General features: G+C 38.4%; 2 protein-coding genes across 2 annotated transcripts in view; both read right to left on the bottom strand.

Annotated features, from left to right (window-relative positions):
* LOC310914853 (macrophage mannose receptor 1-like) overlaps window positions 1-14,715 on the bottom strand; it is a 33,993-nt gene extending 19,278 nt beyond the window's left edge. Inside the window, exons 1-11 of the mRNA XM_083871311.1 lie at window positions 14,570-14,715; window positions 11,949-12,338; window positions 10,694-10,867; window positions 8,667-8,825; window positions 7,722-7,835; window positions 6,458-6,604; window positions 5,372-5,554; window positions 4,689-4,846; window positions 4,168-4,278; window positions 2,915-3,030; window positions 2,326-2,474 (exon numbers count right to left, since the gene is read on the bottom strand). Of these exons, the coding sequence (XP_083727437.1) occupies window positions 2,326-2,474; window positions 2,915-3,030; window positions 4,168-4,278; window positions 4,689-4,846; window positions 5,372-5,554; window positions 6,458-6,604; window positions 7,722-7,835; window positions 8,667-8,825; window positions 10,694-10,867; window positions 11,949-12,338; window positions 14,570-14,639 (1,771 nt within the window). The 5' untranslated portion in view covers window positions 14,640-14,715. The remainder of the gene's footprint in view (window positions 1-2,325; window positions 2,475-2,914; window positions 3,031-4,167; window positions 4,279-4,688; window positions 4,847-5,371; window positions 5,555-6,457; window positions 6,605-7,721; window positions 7,836-8,666; window positions 8,826-10,693; window positions 10,868-11,948; window positions 12,339-14,569) is intronic.
* Window positions 14,716-16,004: 1,289 nt separating this feature from the next.
* LOC310918586 (lymphocyte antigen 75-like) overlaps window positions 16,005-22,668 on the bottom strand; it is a 69,153-nt gene continuing 62,489 nt past the window's right edge. The window contains exons 52-56 of the mRNA XM_083877489.1: window positions 21,689-21,835; window positions 20,496-20,612; window positions 19,492-19,659; window positions 17,759-17,788; window positions 16,005-17,380 (exon numbers count right to left, since the gene is read on the bottom strand). Coding sequence (XP_083733615.1) covers window positions 17,136-17,380; window positions 17,759-17,788; window positions 19,492-19,659; window positions 20,496-20,612; window positions 21,689-21,835 — 707 coding nt within the window. The 3' untranslated portion in view covers window positions 16,005-17,135. The remainder of the gene's footprint in view (window positions 17,381-17,758; window positions 17,789-19,491; window positions 19,660-20,495; window positions 20,613-21,688; window positions 21,836-22,668) is intronic.

Raw genomic sequence — 22,668 nt, forward strand, 5'->3', positions numbered from 1 at the left:
ACTACTAAACCATAAGTACCACATCTACACATCTTCACATCTTGTAAATACATGCCGAGATGGTGACTCAACCACTTCCCTGGACAGCCCATTCCAAGGCCTGAGCATCCCTTCTGTGAAGAAACCTTTCCTGGTATCTAATCTAAGGCTCTCCTGATGTATCTTGAGGCCATTTCCTCTTCTCCTATTACTTGTTACTTGGGAGCAGAGACTGATCTCCACCTCATTACAACCTCCTTTCAGGCAGTTGTAGAGAGTAATAAGGTCACCTCTTAGTCTCCTTTTCTCCAGGCTAAACAACCCCGGCTTCCTCAGTTGTTCCTCACAGGGTTTGTGTCCCAAGCTCCTCACCAGCCTCGTTGCCTCCTCTGGATGCATTTAAGCATCTTAAGGTCCTTCCTAAACTCAGGGGCCCAGAACTGGACACAGCACTCAAGGTGGGGCCTCAGCAGTGCCCAGTACAGGGGAAGAATGACCTCTCTGCTCCTGCTGGCCACACCATTCCTGATCCAGGCCAGGATGACATTGGTGCCTTCTTGGCCATCAGGTAATGAACACGCTGGCTCATGTTCAGCTGGCTGCTGACCAGAACCCCCAGGTCCCTTTCCTCCTGTGGCACTGTCCAGCCACACCATCCCCAGCCTATAGCATTGCAGGGGGTTATTGTGGCCAAAATCCAGGACTCAGCACTTGAACTTATTAAACTGCATTTTGTGAAACTCTGCTCATCCATCCAACCACTCCAGGTCTCTCTCCAAAGCCCCCCTACTTTCTAACAGATCCACAAATGCTCCCATCTTAGTCTGGTCTGCAGATTTACTAATGAAAGACTCAATACCCTCATCCATGTCATCGGTAAAATTATTGAACCGAACTGGTCACAGCACAGACCCCTGAGGAACACCACTGGTGACTGTCCCCAGCTGGATGCAGCACCATTCACCACCACTCTCTGGGCCCAGCCATCCAGCCAGTTCTTAGCCCAGCAAAGAGGGCTCCTGTCCAAGCCCCAGGCTGCCAGCTTTTCCAGGAGTGTGCTGTGGGATACAGTGTGAAAGGCCTTGATGAAGTTTAGGTACACAACTATCGCCACCCGCCTCTGCCTCCAGCTAGCTCTTCTGAGGGCAGCGACCTTCCCTAGCGAGTTGCCTTGAGTAAGGCAGCCTCAGCCCAGGTGGCGCAGGGCACCTCGGTGGATTTCAGCTCTTTTGTGAAGTCCAAGACTATCAGTCCGGACAAGGCTCTGACTGTTGGAGGCTGCTCTTCCCGAGGGGGTGATCCCAAGCGGCACAGAAGGAAACACAGGAGCCAGGGATGGTCTCCGGGAGGCTTCTTTACTTCATCTCTGCCGACGGGCCAAAGACCCCGAAGCACTCAGCTGTCGGGGTTTTATGCACCCACCAAAGGGGGTGTGGTTTTACCAACAACCAATGGGGTTACAAACTGAGGAAATGGACCAATCAGGGAGAACATTAATAAACAAATTAGGGGATCGAAACTTGACCAATCAGGGGAAGGATACAGAACTGACCAACCAGGGAACAGAACGGGTAGCCAATCCATAGCTGGGGGTTGCTCATGCACTATCTGCTCTCCAAGGGAGGGCAGGGTGCATGACCCTTTCAATGACCTCTTCAGAGGCAGGGGCCTCCATACACAACATCCACAGACTTTCCTGCATCCACTGGGTGAGTCACCTGGTCATAAAAGGAGACCAGGTTGGTCAGACATGACCCACCCTTCCTAAACCCATCCTGGCTGAGTCTGATACCCTGTAAGTATCCTGTAAGTGCTGTATGATGACAGTCTGTTTTAGCTGCTTCATTACCCTTGTGGGTACTGAGGTCAAGCTAACTGGCCTATAATTACCAGGATCCTCCTTCCCACCCTTTTTGTGAATGGGTGTCACATTGGCCAGCTTCCAGCCATCTGGAACCTCACCAGTCAGCCAGGACTGTTGGTAAATGATGGAGAATGGCTTCACAAGCTTATCTGGCAGCTCCCTCATCACCCTGGGATGGATCCCAGCTGGTCCCATAGATTTATAAACATGCTTCCCCCTCAGATGGAAGCTAAACTTTGTTTATGAAAATGTGTCTTGAAGTGCTATTTTTTGGCCTTGGTTCCCAGAAAGAACCAAGATAGGATCGGGGCCTTGTACCCCTTGGGGCTTGGAGCTCTGGAATGTTTTGTCCTTCCCACTAGGGAAAAAGTAAGGAAAAGTACTGGGACTAGCTACTAATTCCATAATAAGCTACAAATGTATGTGTAAAGAATACATAGAATATATAAAAATGCAAAAATAATTATCCATCAGTAGAGTACCAGGCATTGCTGCATTCCAGTTGGTGTACAGAACACCTTCACCAGTCACCCACTTGAAAGTCCCCTGCTCTTCCATGTCTGAGAGACCAATCCAAAAATACTTCTCAGAGCTCAGACCAATGAGGCTGGTCAGGTAGGCTTGCTCATATCTGAAATGACAGGATTCAGATGGGATTAAGCCCAGCTTTCCTTCCATCTTCCACTCCTCAGCATCCAAACTTCACACAGCTAGAATGAATAGATTCTCCATTATATTTTCTCTTATGGGGAATATGTTGTTTAACTGGATCCCAGCTGCAGTAGGGGGTGAAGCTGTGCTATACTGGAAAACTATTCCTTACAGAGCAGAAGTTGCTGCTGTCTGTTCTTTCAAGGTAAAATACTAGAAAACATTGATGTGTAAATTATTTTTAGTAATAAAAGCCATACTGGTTTTATTAATTTTGTTTTTTTTTTTCAGAAAAAGGATATTCTGGATTTTCTTTGTTTGTTTGTTTGCTTTTGGTGGGTTTTCTTTAAGTTTTCAATTATTTTTTTAGAATTCCAATATTATTGCATCAGATATACAATTTTTAAACTCTTTTCATACCTGTCTCCTATACTTGTTAAATATCCACTGCTCCTTTCACAGGTTTTCTTTGCTTCTGAAAATGTTACAGAGGTATGTCCAACGAGGTAGCAGTAAAAACCATATCTTTCCCAACCCTGTCAAGAACACATGAAATAAACTTGCAATTAAAAACAACATATGTTCTACTTGAACTTCAATGAATACACATAAACTAACATATTTTTAATACAGCCTAACATGATTATGTATAAATTTGAATTGCAATGTGCTAATGGAAATTCAGTTTAGCAAACATTCAGTGCAGAAAGTAGAGATTTAATGCCTATGAGTCTCACTTTTTGATAATAATGGATAAATTTTTACTGGTAAAAAAAGTCAGAGGGACACAGAAGGGAGAGTGAATTCAGAATCAAATGAATGAAACTATTCTGTTCTCAGAACCAAAAAGAGTAGTCTGTATTATAGTAGAGATGCTGTATCAAGTTTCCTATGTTTTCGAGGCTAAAGGAACAGTAAATGGACTAATTAATTGATTTAATATATCAGGTCACCTAAAAAGTCTGACTGAAGAGGTAATATAGAAACCACTGAAGAGCAAAATCCTCAAAATTACAACTGAATTTCAAGTCACTTTTTCCTTTTATGCCATCTCAAGATTTGCTTTGCTGTGCCCAAGAAGGGTAACTAAACTCTGTGTTCAATATTTGGCTGCTGCTTAACTCCACTGAGCACAATGAGTCTTAGCTCTGTTCCCCATATGGCCTTGTGGGAAAGGTTGCTAAACATAGAATGGTAGTAAATAGGAAAGTAAAAAGAGGGAAAAAAGCAGTAGGATACAATAACTTGCACAAAACAAATTCACTTATAAAAAGGATTTTATTGTTTTGTTTTGGCTTCAGTAGTGAGATTTGTCATCATCTTGCATCATGCCGCATAGCCCAGAAATTTTTACCAGTCCGTACTACGTGTTCAATAACCACAGATGGTTGCAGAACAATATAACAAATATGCAGACAACCACAGAATTGGCTTTAGCCCCTTTCACAGAAAGTTCTGAGATTTAATAGGTGGCCTGACTTATACCTTATGTGGGAATATAGTGGAAATTATCACCCTGAATTTGTTGTGGAATAACACTTGTTAGAGAAGAAAAAAAAAAAAAAAAAAAAAAAAAAAAAAAAAAAAAAAAAAAAAAAAAAAAGATAGTTTCAATGTCAAGAGAAGCTTGTGAAATCTTGCTAACCAGATCCTTTGTTATGATTTCTTCTTACCTTCAGGCAGGCAGGATCAGTCTTTGCTGTTCCAGGAACTCCTTGTAGTGGGTCTCTCCTGCAGATATAGCCATGCTTCCTGTCACAAGCACTGTCTGCCCAGTATCCATCCTAAGTTGCAGTTTGGGAAGAGTGAAAAACAGTCAGGCAGAACCTTTCTACTTCAGAAACATTATCATTCTTTTCAAAATACTGTTTAAATGTGAATATCTGTACTTTTTAATGGATTCCAAGTATTTGAGCTTGGTGGTGAGGTTATGTTAAGTGGCACAGCCAAGCTGTTAAGGTTTGCTTGGCCTATAATTTACACTCACAGTCAGATATGAACGTTTAACAGTTATATGGAATTTAATTTTAAATTTAATTTAGAATGACTGTATGTCTGATTGAATAAAGATAAGATTCTTTGATTCTATGCAACTTAGCAAGTATGTTAAGTTGCATTAAAAATCTCCCTAGAAATATAACCAAAATTCAAATAGCGCAGTGCTACACTGTATGATTCATGTGGAATGATTCACCTTTCCTGCCATAACAACACAGTCTTCTTGGCCAATGACTTCATGGGTTGGTTCTCCAGGCAACCACTTGGTGTATGTCACAGGAGTACCATCACTCCACTCAAAGTACATTTGAATTTTGAGGTCGTTCAGGCCAATCCACAGCTCATCTGCAGCTCCTAAGGACAGAAATTCATCTGTGTTATTACCCAAGTTGAAACAGTCCACAGGAGAAAGATTTTATGGAGATGAGCTGAAATTGCAATGTTGCAATGCAAATTCATCTGTATTAAAAGACAGAGGAGTTTATTTTAAAATGTAGTTCACATTCTTCTTTCAAGAAGTTAAAAATGAGATAACAGCAGGAAATGAGATTTGTCAGCTTTATCAGTAAAGCACATTAGTGTATCTACAGCTACCAGGTGTCTGATGCAGATAATTCATTCAAATGCTGCAGCGACTAGAGCTGTTGTTTCCTTCAAGAGATTTCATGCAGTGAAAAACAAATGAAAATAAAAATGAAAAGACCACATTGACTCCTCTTGTGGGATTTTGGCTTTAGGGTTTTTCTAAACGATATATCTGCAGCCTTCCCTACAAATACTCACAAAAAACAAGCAAGAATTATTTTATTTAAATCCTGTAGAATTTCTAATGGTACAGTTCTCTATTTGTACCAAACACTGCTCTATAGAAACACTCACTGTAGCCAAGCTGAGACAGTATGAAGCCGTGCTCCTCAGGGTTGTGAATACTGGCCAGGTTGCCATTGCTCTCATTGCAGGAACTTAGGGCTTCTCTCCATTCTTTGGGGTCTCTATGAACCATGAAACAGTGACCTCCATAGGGCAACCATCCTTCTGGGCATTTAACAGGTTCGACATCCCCTCAAAATCAATAGATATTTCAAGTTTTTAAATGGTGCACACTGAAGTCTAGAAAAACTGCTGTTACATTTAAAATCAGATAACTAACGAATTAGAATGAAAAGGAAGTGGTAACAATAAGCGATACTTCATTCCTCACATATGTATTTTAGTTTGTATGCTGTTGCTTATGGTACTTTTACAGAAAGCATACTGCATTTAAACTTCATTTAAACAAAATAAATCCAGTTGTTACTGGGCTTTATTAGTGTGAAGTATTCAAGGGCCAGATGAATATTTCGGAATTTCATATGTAGCATTTCCACACAATATACTTCACCCAATTACATATTTTATTTTGCATAAAGGAAGGGTATTATTACTGCAGCTCAAGTAATTCTCTGTACACATGGCTTTCCATAACTCACGTTAAATAAACCAGAGGAAAGTATAGTAGCAAAGGAAGTTGCTCTTTTTTGCCATCTTTCTAGGTTACAGGGAACCCCATCAAGAATTTGCTCTGAGCCTACTGATGCTATTTTTCCAAGCCTTCTGTGACAAATCTCAATGTTTCCATTAGAATGCACTGCAGGAAGGGTGAAGCATCTCCTACTGAATTTTCATGTCCATGTAGACCATGATACTTTTATGAAACTATGGCTTAATATAGTGCCTCCAGAATAGTGAATAATAACATAAAGTAAAAACATGCTTATGTGGTTACCGAGCTCCAGGAACATTTTCAGTATTTAAATATATTTCGCTAAATAAATGACAATATGCTTTATTCTGTACCAGTCATCATAGCAGAAAAACAAATTTCAATTATTGCATTTTCTTTTTATTTTAAATAGCCGTTAAATTATGCCTTTAGTGACACAAATTATGCCTTTATCAAAAGGGGGTTTTATTTGCTTGACATACCTGATGGAAGAACTAAAAGATCCTTAGTGGAATTTTCCTTTTTACAGATATAGCCAAATTTCAGGTCACATGGCTGGTTTTCCCATTTAGCATCTCTTCTGAGGTTTAGTACTGCACAGAGTTTTTCACGCTCAGGCTCAGGACTGCCTTCATGGGATAAAAAAACCAAATCATTTTTATGTAGCACAGGGTTTATGTCAGCAGCTAAAAGAGTAAATTACTGATAGCCTTTTCATGTGTCAATTATGGGCTCGTGATTTCACTCCAACAATTCTTTTTCTACCAGAGATAAGGAAATATAATTTAGAAATGCCCATCAAAATATTTCTTTTGATGCTTGTTGCAAAATTCGCACTTTCTGCCACATTACATTGCAGAATAGGGGGCCTTTCTGGATGTCCCTTTGGGATTTGAATGCACATTTGCTCCTTGCTGCAAAGAAGAACCTCCTGACACTCCCTCACAATTGCTGTCTCTCCTCTACCTGCCTCTTCCACCAGCACCTCCAGAATTTCTCCACAGGGCCACTATTCCTGGGGAATGGTCAGTTTTTTCTTCACAGTGTGATGAATTACATTTTCTTCCCCTCTCCCCGCAAAAGATAGAACTTAATTCTGCAGGGAACTGGAAGTGTGTAGATTAACTCATGAACATAGCAATTGTGTGGGGATACAGGGGCTCTGTGGGCTGAGTGACCTGAGAGCCAACCTCTCGGCCCTGCAAAGCCTGAGAAATTTGACCAGCTCAACAGAAGGCAGAAATCTACCAGACTCAGCAGCTCTGGGCTTTCCCTTCATCTTCTGTGCCAAGTAAAAGCAGGTGTACCTCTGAGGCTTGGGAAGGCTGAAAGTTGGACTATGCCTGCATTTGTTCAGAATTTGCTGCAGCCGACCGTTGCCATGGCAATAATTAAGTGACTTTTAAAGATTAACTGTCAATGCCATGAACTCTTGAATGAGAGGAAAAGAGTAAAAAAGCATAAGAAGTGAAGAGGAAAGCTTTGCAAGAGCAATGCTCACTGGAAGCTGAGTCCTTGCAGCATGCAGGGTCTGATAACCCTGTGACAGTTGTAGAGACAGAGGATTTCACTGACTTGAAGGCATTCCCAGTATGACACAGCTCAAGTAGTGCTTTTTGCTTTATCTGCCTCTGATAGGAAAGGAGGTTATTTAGGTCTTCTGCTCGAAATCCATGAGTTATATCTACTGAAGAAAAGCATAATTCTCAGATTATAATTCCAAAAATTGTTTAAAAATATTACTACCTGGTGCCCAGTTAAAGTATCTGAAGGGAAAGCCACCACTCCACTGCCAGCCACTCTTGAGATTCAGGCTGTTAAGCCCAATCCAGAGAGAGAATCTCCTGCTGTCAATCAAATCTAGGTAACCAAAAGAATTGAATTCCAATGAGATTTGCTAGGAAAACTTCTGCATTTCTAAAATTTAGAAGAAGATAGTAAAAGTCTGACTAGTGATTTATAAGTTCAGCAAAAAATTAATGTTTACTGGAAATAAACTCAGAGGTTTTATTCTGTAGATAAAGGGTACAGAATTGAAAAACGTTATTTTGCGTATTAATTTGTCTGAACTTACTACAATTCTACAGTTATATGCAAACAATTAGCTTGGAAAATGGAAAGATTGAATTTCTATTATTAATATTATTGTAAGTTTTCTTGCTTATGGTGCAATTGATATAGGATCTTTGTTCTGCAGTGCGCATAAATCTATAAAATATGTATAAAATTTGTATCATATTTCAAAATAACTATTTCATTAGATATACATTAAGAATACTGATTTATTAACACAAAATATAATCACAGGACATGTCATATAAGGTAATTGTCATATAATGGCTGTCTCCTAAAGTGTTTCCTCTATTAAGTCCCCTTTCTGGGACCTTTCTGGTATTTTCTGAGCTTGAGCTAACTGTATGTAGCTTGAGCTAACTTAATTACCTAGAAATCCTTAGATATTTTGATAAAATAATAATAATAATTTAAATATTTTCAAATGGTAATTCCACAACTTACTAAATTTCTACATATAAAAAGCTTTTTTTATTGTAATTTTGTTCTTTCTTAGTATAGATACCCTTTTCTTACATCAACTATTCACTGTATTGTGATTAAAGCATTGAAACATTTGTAATCAGTCAAAAAAAACCTTTTGAAAAAATTTTTACTGAGTCTTGCTTATTAGTTCACCTCTCAGATATATTTGTTCATGTATCTCCGTGACACTTAATAATTCTGCATTCTGTTGCTGACAGCTCTTCCTTGCTTGGTGCCATGTGAGAGCTGACTGGTGGTTTATCTGGTAGTAGGTTCCTGTCAAAGGATCTGTACTCCAAAATCTGTCAATGTCTGTGTGAGAGAAAGGAGATTTAGTACCTGAGTTTGTAATAAACATTTTACACAGCGTATTATGGAAAAATTTGAGTGCAAGCTTATTTGTGAAATAACATTTTGGAGCAGTTAAGACCCTCAAGTTATCTTGATCTTCGTTAAGAAAATAGTTTGTCATTGACATTATCAGTGATGAGCCTTTCATCCTTTATTTGCACTTTCCCCTTCAAATTTTTTAATCTCCAGGAGAAAAAAAAAATATTATAAAGAGGCTGATAAATCAAAACTGTATCTTGTCATTGTCTACCCTGCAAACCTGCTCAGAAGCTCATAGGCTATGCCCAAGTTTATTCTTGGCTGGAACACAACTGAAATAAAAACATTTGCAGTAATGGAATCTTTATTGTGAAATTATGCCATCATCCATCACATTTATGATGCTATAGGCCTGCGGAAGAGCAGCTGGAAATCTGTCCAGTGGAAACAGACTTGGGGGTGCTGGCTGATAACCAGCCAAACATCAGCCATCGAATGCCCAGGTGGCCAAGAAGGCCAGTGGCATCCTGGGCTGTCCCAGCAATAATAGTGTGGCAGCAGGACCAGGGCAGTGATTGTCCCTCTGCACTGGTGAGGCCATACCTCAAACACTCAGTTCAGTCTTGAGCCTGGCCACAATAATGACCTTGAGGCACTGGAGCACATCCAGAGGAGGGCAAGAGAGCTGGTGAAGGACCCTGTCAGGAGCAGCTGAGGGAACTGAGGTTGTACTCATAGTCTGTGTTTTAGATAACTCTAATGTTGAAATTGTCTTCTGAGAGCTTGCTGTTAGCAAAACTGTTCTCTGGGCAAGTACTAAAATAAGCTGTGATTAAAACTTGCCCTAAATTTCTGTTTCACTGAGAAAACGACATTAAATTTATTGAGTGGTTTGTTAGAGGAAAAGTTTTCTATTTCTTATTGTGTTTCTTTATTGCTGATTTAGAGATTTTCAACATTCTTTATTTAACTGTAGAGTCAACTATTAGTGATAATGTCCGAACAATTTTAAAATGCTAAATTCTTTATATTTTCTTGTTTATATAATGAGGATTTCATGGGAATTTTGAAGCTACTGCTTGCAATACTGCACCAGAGAATAATTTTCACCAAATCAGCCACAATGATGGTGGCTGGTGGTGGCTGAGAGTGAGTTGATTTTGGTTTACCAGTGCAATGCTCCTATCAAAATGACAAACTGTGATTCCTATTCTGTGATATTGCACTGAAAACTTAGGTTTGAGGCAGAATTTTTAATATCTTCATGGACTTATTTTGGTGTTCTTGATCCTGCACTCCCATGACCATACTTTTATCTGTTAATATATATTACAACATATTTTGTAATATATTGTGAACATTAAAATGGAAATGCTGATGATGCTGACAATTCAGGAAAATCTTTCAGCCCATCTTTTAATTTTGTATCTTTCAAAAAACAAACTACATCCTCCCATGAACTGTAGACCAATCTTGTTAAACAAAACAGAGCTTTGCTTGGGTAGAAAAGATTAGACTACTGCTATCACAAACATCAGTATTAGACTGTGAAAGCATCTCAGTTTTCAGGGGACTCTATGCTGAAGAGAGTCATATTTATAGCACACTGTTTTTTCCTGAGTCTTAACTGCTAATGGACACACCCAGGCAACTTTCAGCCTGACTGCAGGCTATTAGCAAACAGATTTGTTATTTCCTTCAGGAATGTTATTGCAAGACAGAGACGTTTCTAAGTAAAATTTAGGTCACTGCAAGGCTTTCCTCTTCTGCATTATTAACAGCACCTCAATATTGATATATTTACATGGTGGTGTTGTGTTATAGAGCCTATGTCAGTGTGTGGGACTTACTGGTTGCTGGACAGAACCCATACAAATGGTCCTTGTCAAAGTCAGGTGTTGTTGCGCACCAGAGCAAGCCATCCGACCTGCCAGCAGCTGTGCAATCAGCGTACCATCTTCCACTCAACAGGAAGGGGAAGACACATGGAGCTCCATTGGAATTTCCTAAAAGTGTAAACAGGTCTGAGGGGGAAAAAGAGAAGTTTTAATATAGCTACGTGAATATCTGTGCCTGTACTCTCTGTAAGACTACATGGAGAAAGCATTACAAGTGTTACACCAGTGTAGGTGGGGAACTGCTATCACCAGCAATGTCTTTCATGGAAGTTCTTGGTAGGTCTCACAATTTATGCTTCGCTTCTGAGGTTACATCATCAGTTGTACCAGCTAGAAATTGAGCAGTTTCATGCTGTAGACAACTATGAAAGAGCTGGAGTAATTTTTATCTCATAAATTTAAATATAATTTTCTAAAAATAGTGTCATCTTTTTATCATGTGGCTTAACTTCCACTTTGTATCATGTGGCTTAATGTTGTAGGATTTTTTGGCATCTGAAATCTCCTAGAATAATTGAAGGTATTATGCATTGAATTATTTCCTTAAATTTAATATTGATATATTAAACTTAGAGATTTTTTCCCTTTCATCCAATAATACTGATACAATCTCCATAGTAATAGTATACAGTTAAATAAAGTGCTTTGATTTCAAAGTCACAGAATCACAGAATGGTTCAAGTTGGAAGGGATCACAGTGGGTATTCTGGTCCAACCTCCCTGCTCAAGCAGGACCATCCCAGAGCACATGGTACAGGATTGTGTGCAGATGGTTATTGAATATCTCCAGTGAAGAAAACTCCACAACATCTCTGGAAAATCTATTCCAATGCTTGGTAAAAGAAGTTCTGCCTCTTATTCAAGCAGAACTTCTGTGCTTTGGTTTCTGCCCATTGTGTTATTGCTAGGCACCAATGAGAAGAGTGATTAACACTAACAATTAAAAATAACCTACATCCACATTTGCTTTAAAAGTAAAGAACAAAAAAATATGCACATTTTTCACATATGTCTGAACCTAAGTAGCTGTTTTTCTCCAAGATGGAGGGATACAGGCCTGAAAATGTGAACTAATCATTCTCTAATCCACCATTGCCGCAGGGGGAGCAGCTGGTATCAGGCTAAGGGGGACAGACATCAAAGACCCTATCTCTGATGGCAAGCAAGTGGATTCAATAAACATCCAAAAATAACCTTTAAACTTTACCTTCATGGCTCTGAGAACACAAATCATTCATGGTTCCGTAGATCTTCCATTTATCCATTGCCTCTGTTTTCAGTGCAATATTTTCTCTTTTTTTGCCAGCACTGAGAAATAAATCTTCCCCTTGGATTGCCAAGGCTGCATTGCTGCATTCCCATTTCTGGAATTCACTTTCCTTGTTGCATGGGTACAGAGAAATTTTAGCCTGATTTCTCTTGTATGGCACTCCCAAGCATTGTGCAAATGCTACACTCATTAATTGATGATCAGAGACCCACCTGAATTTTTGTAAGTCACTGTTTTCCTTGCAAGTGGCTATTGTGACTGTCTCAGAACTCTGAGCAATTAAACAGAACTTAGTATCCTCATTGAATATTAAGAATGCTTCCTTGTCTGTAAAACAAAACATTCAGAATAAATGGTTTGGGTGAGCACATGGTAAGGGGAGCTTGTGAGGAGAATTATGTGCTGTTTATTCTTTACTGATCTGACTTACGTCAGGAGGCTGCAAAATTTTTACAAGGATCAAATGGTATTTTCAAGACACATTTCATTCTAGGAAGGAAAAGTTACTATAGCTCAGTAAATACATGGGAACACAATACATAGGAATAAAAACACAAACTACATTAAGACATTTTCAAAAAATGTGATCATAATAATGGAATTTTGTCTTCTTCTGAAATGCACATTTCATTCAAGATTTCCAAAAGAGACCTTCACTGAAAATTTGTAAGTTGGCCATCATTTTCATGCATTATAGATTTAGTTCCTGTAACATACATCTCCATGTGGTCCCATTTGTGCTTGATACAGTTAATGAGTGAACCTTCTGTGACTCGTGGTTCTCCTGGAATTTACATGTTCTGATAGGGTTTGGGGATATTTTTAGGATTAAAAACCATGTAATGGTTACTTGTTTACTTGCCTTGATCCAGTATCCTTTCCTTAGCATATCTATCATAAGAAGTCAACATAATTCACACAATAAATCACAAACATTGTCACAAGAACAAACACTGAAGAGCATATAGATACTATAGGTGTGGGCCTTCATGCCTGTGCACTGTGAGTGCCACACAAGATAGTTAACACTCACAAAGGGTTATAGGCAGCCAGATGTAATAATCATTGAGGTAAGTCAGCCCTGCTGGGAAGGGCCGTCCAGAACTTCAGCTGTGCTGTGACACACAAAGCAAGTCCTCCTGGGCAAACAGCTGCATGCTCTTAAAAATGTCAGGTAGGATGCAGCTGTCATTGGCCCTGGGTCATGAGGGATTGAAATTTGGACTACAAGGAATATTCTAGGACCTATAGAACAGGAGGACAAGGTTTTGCCCTTCAGCCCTCTGTGCCTCAAATTCACACCTGGAAACAGAGATGCAGTAACACTGCCATATCCATCTGAGAATAACTCACAAGAGGCAGTGAGATACCCCTCCACACACGAAAGTAAAATTTTTTAGGACAAGTATTAGGGCAAGCCAATGTTGGGTAGTGTACAGAGAAGAAAGTCTTTGGGAAATGAGCTCTTCCAGAAAGTCTCTGTATTACTTTGACCAGCACAATAATATATATGAGTTTCACTTTTTCAAATCTAAATTTGAAGCTGAGATTTAGTTTCTTCTTTCCTTGTCCATTTAGGCAAAATGTCTTAAATATTATAAAGTTTTTTATTTCTTATTGTTCAGTAAATAAGTGCTTTGTGTAGTCCCCTAAGCACCAGCTATTGGCCCTTATAGAATTTTTGTGTCTAATAATAAGAGTTCTTGCTGGAAACTCTGAGGTTTCTGCTTTTGCATTGGGTTCCCAGCTCATGGAGCAGGTGGGAGACCCCCTTTCTGCACTGGGTGGTGCTGTCACAGCTCATATGGAACAATGTCTCCTTTGGGAAGCTGTGATATGTACCCCACTCCACAAATCTAATGAATTGGAGGATAAAGAAAACACATCTTTGAATATTATCATTATACTTAAAAAGGGAGCTGTGATCTGTCTTTGGCCAACTTCAGAGCTTTAAGTATCCCTCTCATCTTTACACTAACTGCTGTAGTGGTCATTCCACAGCTGTTCTTGACTCTCATATATTTCTAATATATTTTTTTCCACTGGCTTCTTCTCAGCCACATTGCTACACCTTACATCAATCCACAAGTTCTACCTCATCCCACACAATCTCATGCTAAGGCTAGGAGATACACATGCAACACTCTAATTTCTTTATCCTTTTTTTTTTTTTTTTTTTTTTTTTTTTTTCTTGTGAGTCAGCCACATAGATAGAAAAGACTGGAACATACCATAAAGTCCATCTACTTTACAGTAGCAAACATAACCAATAAATATGTTGTACCCAAAAGTCAATCTTTATTCACATATATAACACAGTCCTGACTTCTGATTCCCAGCTTTATCCCATTTTCAATATTCCCCACTCTTTAAAAGTAAATCAACATTTCTTTATCTGTCTTGTGGAAACCTCTGTGGACCATTCCCATTAGGAAAAGTTTGAAATGCAGTGTAGTAATGCTATGTGAAAATCTTAAAGATCTTGAGAAACCAGCAAGACAACAAAGATGCCCACTTTCACATCCACTTTTGCAGGGGATAGGAAAAAATAGACTCACCAAGTGTCTGAAAAGCAGTATGAACAAATGAGAGGAAAACTAAAACTGTAGGAAAGGTCAAGTTTTTCATTCTGTCTTCTTATTCACAAAGAGATGAGATGAAATTAATTGCTGCAGTAGAGGTCCTTGAAGAATCAGTTGGCACTGGTTCCTTCTCAGTTTTGGAGATTTTTAGTTGAAAGAGAAAGCTCTGGGCTCTAAATAAGGAAATATCCTGTCATGTGGTATTTTGAAATCTATAAAAAATTACAAAATTCCAACTGCATCTGAAAGTGAAGTTTCTATCCATTCAAATGCAAGTAGCAAAGTTTGAACATTTTGAGATCACTCCACTGATTATTTTAACTTTTTTGGTTCTGTGCTGAAATTGTAACATTCTGACCCTCAATGACAAAGAAGCAGGGAGTGCACTTTAAATGGAGGTACCTTGGATGTCATATATATATATATATATATATATATATATATATGCCTGAGAAACTCAGAGAAAAATATATGCAAATTCCTTAGCCAGATAGGTCTTCACTGCTGCAAAAGATATATTGATTTAATTTACTGCAGTGAGCAATTTTGACTGTTTCAGTATGAAAATTAACCCACACAGGACAATTTAATTTTGCTCGGTGACTTGACAAGCTGGGTGCTATGCATACACCTGCCTTTTATCTACTCAGTGTATCAGCTAGTAGAACTTGTGTGCTGTTATTTCATGTGAATTTATCTTGGAAGAACCAATACAAATGTTTCTGTGATTTTGGCAAAAAAACCTGCCTTTCAAAAATATTTCATCCATAAAGTACAAATGAACTTTAGTACTTCATTCTTGCTTTGTACCAAGCATAAATAAGACAAGGACAGAGGAATGGTTTCAAATTTTACAAATCAGATTCAGTCATTTATTAACTGAAAATGAACTACAGCTATGATGCAAAATCCCTTAGTAGTTTTTTTTTTAAAAAGGGAGGAAGGAAACTCAACTGAAATTGCTCTTCAAATTTTCTCTCATTTTTCTTGGCTTTATTATGAAGACAAATCTCATGGTATTTTCTGCAAGAGCAAAATATCACTTAGCAAGATGGAGGAAACTCATTCACACACTACAGAGTATTTGGAGTTGTGTTATCAATATCAATTTATATCAATATAATATATAAAAATTTTAAATGATATTATGTTAAATTTTTAATCTGTTTATTCTTTTCATTTACTTTGTCTTTATCATTAGTCATCAAACAGCACAGAATCCAGTTCAGTATTTACAAAAAAAAAAGTGGGTTTTTTTGTAACTTACATGAAGAGGAAAAAAGAAGTTGAAAGATCAAGAGTACTGTATTAAAAGCAGTTTGAGTAAAAAATGGCCTTTATTCCTTATCCTCTGCAATATGTTTTGTTTAATTGCCATATCCACAAATTGTCAATCCAATGTCATGTAGCATATATGCAGTTCTTCTGCACTTTCTAAAGGTTTGTTGTTCCAAGATATCCTTGAGATCTTTTTTTCTTCAGAATGTCACAGACAACAGAGAATTCCTAGAGAACTTAAACACCTCAGGAAACATACAAAACATTTCACTATCAAGGCGCAGTTTTGTGCCCTACTCTTTTACTGGCCTGAATCATGGACACAGTGCCCAGTTATCAGTCCATTTATCAGAGAGGTAGAGGATATAATGCAAAGCTATCCTAAAATGAGCGATCAAGTGGAATAAAACCAGGAATGCATTCTTCTAAAATTTATTTGGCAACTACTTTATTTTGTAGTTTATTTATGGCTTTTTTTAGTCATATGCTTCCATTGTTCATGTTTCTGTGTCTCCTCCTGTCGGCCTCATTTTTAAGGAAGAAAACTCATTAGATCAACAAATCATATATCATCTCCATATGCTAATTAAATACTGAAATGTTATTGTGTAATAGATTATTTATTGACATAGTCTCATGTTCATAATTGATAAAACACATTAAAAGTCATAGAATAGGACTGTATACACAAGATTTATTTGTTTTGCAAAATACAAGTTGAAGCCATGAAGAAAGGACAAGGATTTGCATTTGACTTATACTATTGCAAGAAAGATACTTGTGCTTTACACAAATATAAGACAAGGACAGCAATGGGGACAAACAATTCATGTAAATCTCTTTTTATTCCAAACATCACTTCAGTAACAGTATGCATGCTTCAGAACAGTGTAGTGAGATACTCTCAAAGTGCAGGCATTAGGGCTGAGTGCTCTGCAAAGTACTCGGTGTTACTCTTGACTCTGTATGTGATGCTGTCACAAATTCCTAAGTAAGTAACCCATATCTTTTAAATCTAAATTCTCACTATTTCTAGTATTTTCCATGCTTGCTTAATTAGCCGTTTTGTACAGTACTAATTCAATAAATACCTGAGAGTATTTATTGAGGAGCATACAGAAATAGCTCCTAATCTTTACCAAAGTAATAACTGCCAATTTTACTTCATAGTAGAAGTTACATGCCCCTAAGAGAGACTAAGGTTTCCTTTAGTTCAGCTATATTTTTTTTCATCTTAAACATTTAATTTAGCTGTGTTATCCCATCAGACAACACTATGTTCATTTTTTTCTTTGTTGTTGGTCGCATCACTTCCATAGTCCCCTGCAGTTATGGCAGGGCTGTATTGCAGCTGCCTGCTGCCCCACCTCGTCTCTCTTCTAGTTCCACTTCCAGTTTTGATCTTGAACAAGAAATAAATCATTAAGCCCACCCCTAATAAGATAATGAGGACCAGAGTAAGTAGTATCCACATATTCAGGTGACCACTGGCTTTGTCCTTTTTGGCATCTGTAAATAAATAAAAAGTAAATAGAAATTAATGAACTGTAGCCACAAATAAATATGTCTATTGAAAATTAAAATTTCTCCCTTAATTACCATCCAGAAAATCTATTACAATGTCTCTGTGTCAGTCTTTTTCATGCATCTGTAAAAGGAGGATCAGAGAGGGGTGATCAATTTACCAAAGCATTTGGTTGTTCTGGGGTTCCCTAAGAGTCTTGAAGGTACTGATAAATTAGGCTGGCAATTAAGTAAATTAAGATCGTGTATATATATATATACATCGTGTATATATATATATATGTATATATATATACACACTAAATAAATAATATTAAATTTAAGCATGTATCTCTGAAATTATTTGGAAGGGAAAAATCCTACCTTCCACATTTCCAGCTGCTTTAAGAATAGCTGTCAAAGATAAAGACAGATGTTTAGTCAAAATCGAAAAAGGTCACATTCTCTTCCTGACAGTTTCATGTTAGCAAATGGTTTGGGAACCTGCACATCATCATCAGTTCTGGAAACACGTCTGCTAAATTAGGAGAGCTAAAAGATTTTTAATCCCATATTTCCTTCAATAAAACTGCAGCGTTTTGCATAATAAATCCTCCTTCTTGCTCCTTTTGTAATAACCAGAATGTCTCCAAGGTAAGTAGTAGTAGTAGTATCTGACTGTTTTAAGAGGACTCTCTCTTCTCCTCGATTAATTAACCTTGCCCTCTTCACCGGGTCTGTTTCTTGGGGACTGGGAAAACCTGATCGACTGCTGAGGACAGCTGGGCTTTCCTGTATCGCACATAATTCTTTTGAGACCCAGCAGGTCTTAATTTACCACGGTTTATTTGGGTCTACAGTGACAGGTACAAACCCAAGCCTTGTGGCGCATCTTTTCCCGGCTGTGCGCAGAGGGCGCCGTCGGCCCGGCTGTTCCCGGCGGGGCGGGGGCTGCAGGGGCCGCGGGGCGATGGGCGCGGCCCGCACGGGTGTCCCGTGGGCCCGGGGCTGCTCCGGCAGCCGAGCTGCTGCACCTGCACCAGGGCACTGCCTTCGGCTCTGGCGTGCTTCGAGCACGGAGGGAAAGCCAGCTGTTAAATCTGTCTATTGAAAGGGCGCAGAGCTGGCTGTAAAGGACTAAATATCTGGATGTGCTGAAACGCCGGTCTGCTGGAGAGCCCGGTGCCAGGAGTACCCTCTGTACTGGCATCGGCGTCAGAGCCTCTCACAGCCAAAGCCATCAAATAAAGCGGGTGATGATAGTGAGTCAATCATTCAGAACTATCATTCGTAGTGTCTGTTGCCTCCAAGGAAAACCAGGCGTTGTCCTAGAAGCCGAATTTTCCTTTCGAGAACGTGCCCCGAACAATGCTGTGAGTGCTGCTTCCCCCACCAGCTGCAGGTTTGCTTTGGTGGGGGAAAGGACTGAGGCTCAGAAACATCCTGAACCTTGGGATTGTGAAACAGGGCAGGAAATTGGGCTTTTTTGCAGAATTAACAGTTAAACTCTGAAATACCGCATGGTTGCTTGGCTCACAGCTATTTTTACTTCCTGACTAAAGCAGATGGTGCTCAGTTATACAGAAACACAATATTAAAAAAAAAAAAAAAAAAAAAAAAAGAAAAAAAGAAAAAAAAAAAGCTAACCAAAACACTTCTACTCTTCAAAGGTCACTATATGCACTCTGGATTGCACTTCCACTCCTATTTAAATAGCATTGCTTCATCCATCTCTGACTGGAACAGCATATATCATAGTACAGCAAGAGGAAGAATGGCAAATTTTTGATGCCACTCCTGTTCCATAGAAAGAAAATAGGAATTTCAGTAGAAAAAAAAGTGCTTATGTTAGAACGGAACAAAACAATAAAGAAGTTTGATTTTTTTTCCGCAGGAAATATTTTTGATTTTCAGTTATTAATTAGCTATTCCTCACAGAATGTAAGAAAATCTGAGGTTATGAAGCAAGAAATCATAAACAGGGCAAACAAAGAAAAAAATCTTATTTTTGTCTGAACATTAAAACAGTTGTCAGTCTTTTGTAATGCTCATATGGTGCTATTACTATTGAAATAAAACCATAAATAGAAAAAGTGAATATTAAAGTAGTCACTTACTCTTTGGTTTCTTACAAATAAAGCCCTTTTGGGAAGAGCAAGGCAGGACACTCCAGTAGCCAGTGGCTGCAGACAGCTCCACGCAGAAATCCAGCTCGTCCCCCGAGGGCTGCCCATCACCCCAGTTCACAAAGTCCAAGGCACTGTTGTCTTGCCAAAGCAGCTGCCCTGATGTGGCAAACAAGAGTATCAATACTAATAGTTCCACAGGAAAGGTCTTCACCTTAGTGAATATTGACATAATATTACTTTACTCAGCCTAATAAAGCAATACTATTTTCTTCAGAAATTCCATATGTGATTGATTTTTTTTTTTGATGCATTTTATCTCATTTGATTCTTGTCTCAAAAACAATATAACTGCTTTCCCAAATAATGATTTGCAGATTTATTGGTCATAACTTTGTTTTAATTTCTATTTTTCCATATGTTTGCATAGGATAGAAAGGTTTCAAACTGAAAAAAGCTAAATTCAGACTTTTTAGGAAAAATTTCTAAATTATTATTTCAGCAGCACTCAATGAAAATCAAGAAGTTTTTACTGTAATGCTCAAACACATGTCTTTCTAAAATTAAAACTTTTTTTCATAAACGCTACAAAAAGTTTTGATGTTTCAATGGGCTGAAAGTGATCTAAAATAAAACCCTTTCTGACTGCTTGTACTCTGATAACAATGTTTTCTTCCAGACGCATGTTTTCTACAGTATACTTTAGCAAGCAGCCTAATTTTCTCAATACAGAATCACAGGGGAGCTTGATGCTGTGAGTTCTGGCTGGACTCCCACAAGTCCCACATGAGTCTTCCCCAGCCAGCAGAAGATGACAGCCAGTCAGGAGTTTTCCCCAACAGGAAAAGCTTTCTCAGAGACCAGGAATAGGAGACAACTACAGACAGGACTTTGGTCTGAACTCTTACTCTACTTCAATTGGTTGTTTAAAACCTATATTTTTGTCCATTTCCTAAAGTCTGTTTATGATTATTTATAGAACTTAAAATGGTTACCATTTACATTTCTGTATATTCCTATCCAAAAGCCGGTTGTCTTGCTTGTGTATAAATCTGCATGTTCTATTAAAAAGTTTGATTCATCCAGATCTTCTACAGAAGTCAACACACCACCTGTAAAAAAGACAACAGAAGATGATTGGAGATATCCACAACATAGTTACAGCTTTTGAGACAGGTCAGGGTTAATAAAAAACGTCTGCTGCTGAGAGGGAGTAAAAAATTTAAATAGAGACCACAAGGTAGTGTCCAGCTGTTGGGGAACAGCACAGACAGTCAGAGGTGTTGTCTGAAGGTGTTGTCTGTCACAAGAGCACAGTGAAGGTGATGACTTCTAAACACCAGGTAAAGTGCACTGTGTTTTCAAGTGATTGGATGATATTATTCATAGGAATTATGAGTGATTATTTATTTGTTCTTCATGGTTTGGCAGAAAAATATGTAGTATGAAATACTGTGCAACAAATAAATCTGCAATTCAAACTGATGTATTAGTTTTTGTGTCAGTGGTGGTAGAGTAAGAGGGCTAAGGGGATCTAAAAAGACATGAAACAAAGAATCCATTTATTTTCTCTTTCCTGGCCTCCTGTGACGTGGATGAGATAGCTGATGACTCAGCAGCAAAGGTGAAAGAGTGCCAAGGTACTGCTCCGGTTGTAGCCAGGAACAGATGTCTCTAAGGAGAAGGAGGGAAGCATTTTCCCTCCCTGGGCTCTGCAGTCTGCCAGGGAGCCTTGCTGATAGAGCAAGGGCTACCGGGCAGCACATCCAACCCTTTTTGGATCAACCCCTTTTGGATCACACACCCCATGTTAAAAGTAAGTGCTTGTTATTATGATACTTTGCCTATCGTGTAGAGAAAGATACAGAAAAGAAAGCATAAGGCCAGAAACAAATGGCTTTCTTTCAAATCACATAAAATTAAAGATATTACTAAAAGGAGAAAATATGTGAATGAAGAAATATAACAAAAAACAAGCACAGCTGGAAGAACAAAACAAGGAAATCACCTTAAACTCAACAGGGAGTTGTGCTGGAAAGTACATAACAATAAGAAATAAATGAGACATTTTTTCCTTATTTTTAATACTCGCAGATTTTGCACTATTACTTTTTTCAGATTTTTTTTTCAAGATTTCTTCTTAGTGTCAAGATTGAAGTTCTATATTTGGGTAAAAAAAAAAAGTTACCTGATTGAATGCACTGAGTCACAGAGTGAGCCCAGGTCATTTCATTGGCATTGAAGTTATAGCAGTGGCCTTGGAAAGGAATCCAAGATACGTGATCAGATTCAGGACATTGTCCAATACCCTGGGGTGGGTCAGAAGGAACTACATCTAGAAGAAGCCAGATATTATAAATGCTTTAATTCGCTAAGGGTTACAGCTCTTTATATATGAAATCAGATATTAAACCACCTTTTCTTAATTAAGAGAATTTAAAGTATTCTTTGGCACACAGTGATAGAATTATCAGTGTCTAAGTCAAGAGTGACAATGAGGATCAGGACTGGTCAGCTGTGGGAGGATGACTCAGTGGAACCTGTGCTCTTCTGTGTTGCTAACAAAATCAAACTTGGACTGCCTCAGGGACATTTGAGTGTTCAATGATTTTGGTTTTAGTTTATTTTGCTATAACCAACAAATTTATATAAATAAGAAAAGCATTAAAAGCAGAAAAAAACACTCCTAGAAAACTCCCAAACTCTCAGGAAGTTCAAATAAGTTTTATTTTAAATGAAATATCATATAATAGAAATTTCCCATTTAATATTTTCCTCAAGATAACAATTTCTGAACATCTTTATATCTGACAAAGCATGGAATAATGTGAGGCTCACTGAATATTTTCCTACAATGACATTATGGAAAGAAACTGCAACATTGTCACTTAGTACTTGTGTTTTTAAAACAAAAGTTGCAAATTAACAGCTGTGAAGTTCAGACCATGGCCTAAAAAAGAAATTTAAAAACAACCCACCAATCAAAAACAAAGAAACAAACAAACCACACACGCACACACAAAAAACCTCCAAAAAAACCCCAACCCAACCTAAAACAAGAACAAACCCCAAATCCCCCAATAAACTCTGAATTTCCATTAAGTGTGTGTCACTAGAGCCAACAGATGTTGCTCTAACAAAAATGAGAAAGCACAAAAGCCAAGGCCC

The sequence above is a fragment of the Zosterops lateralis genome, assembly GCF_965231275.1.
Source record: "Zosterops lateralis genome assembly, chromosome: 1".
Lineage (NCBI taxonomy): Eukaryota > Metazoa > Chordata > Aves > Passeriformes > Zosteropidae > Zosterops > Zosterops lateralis.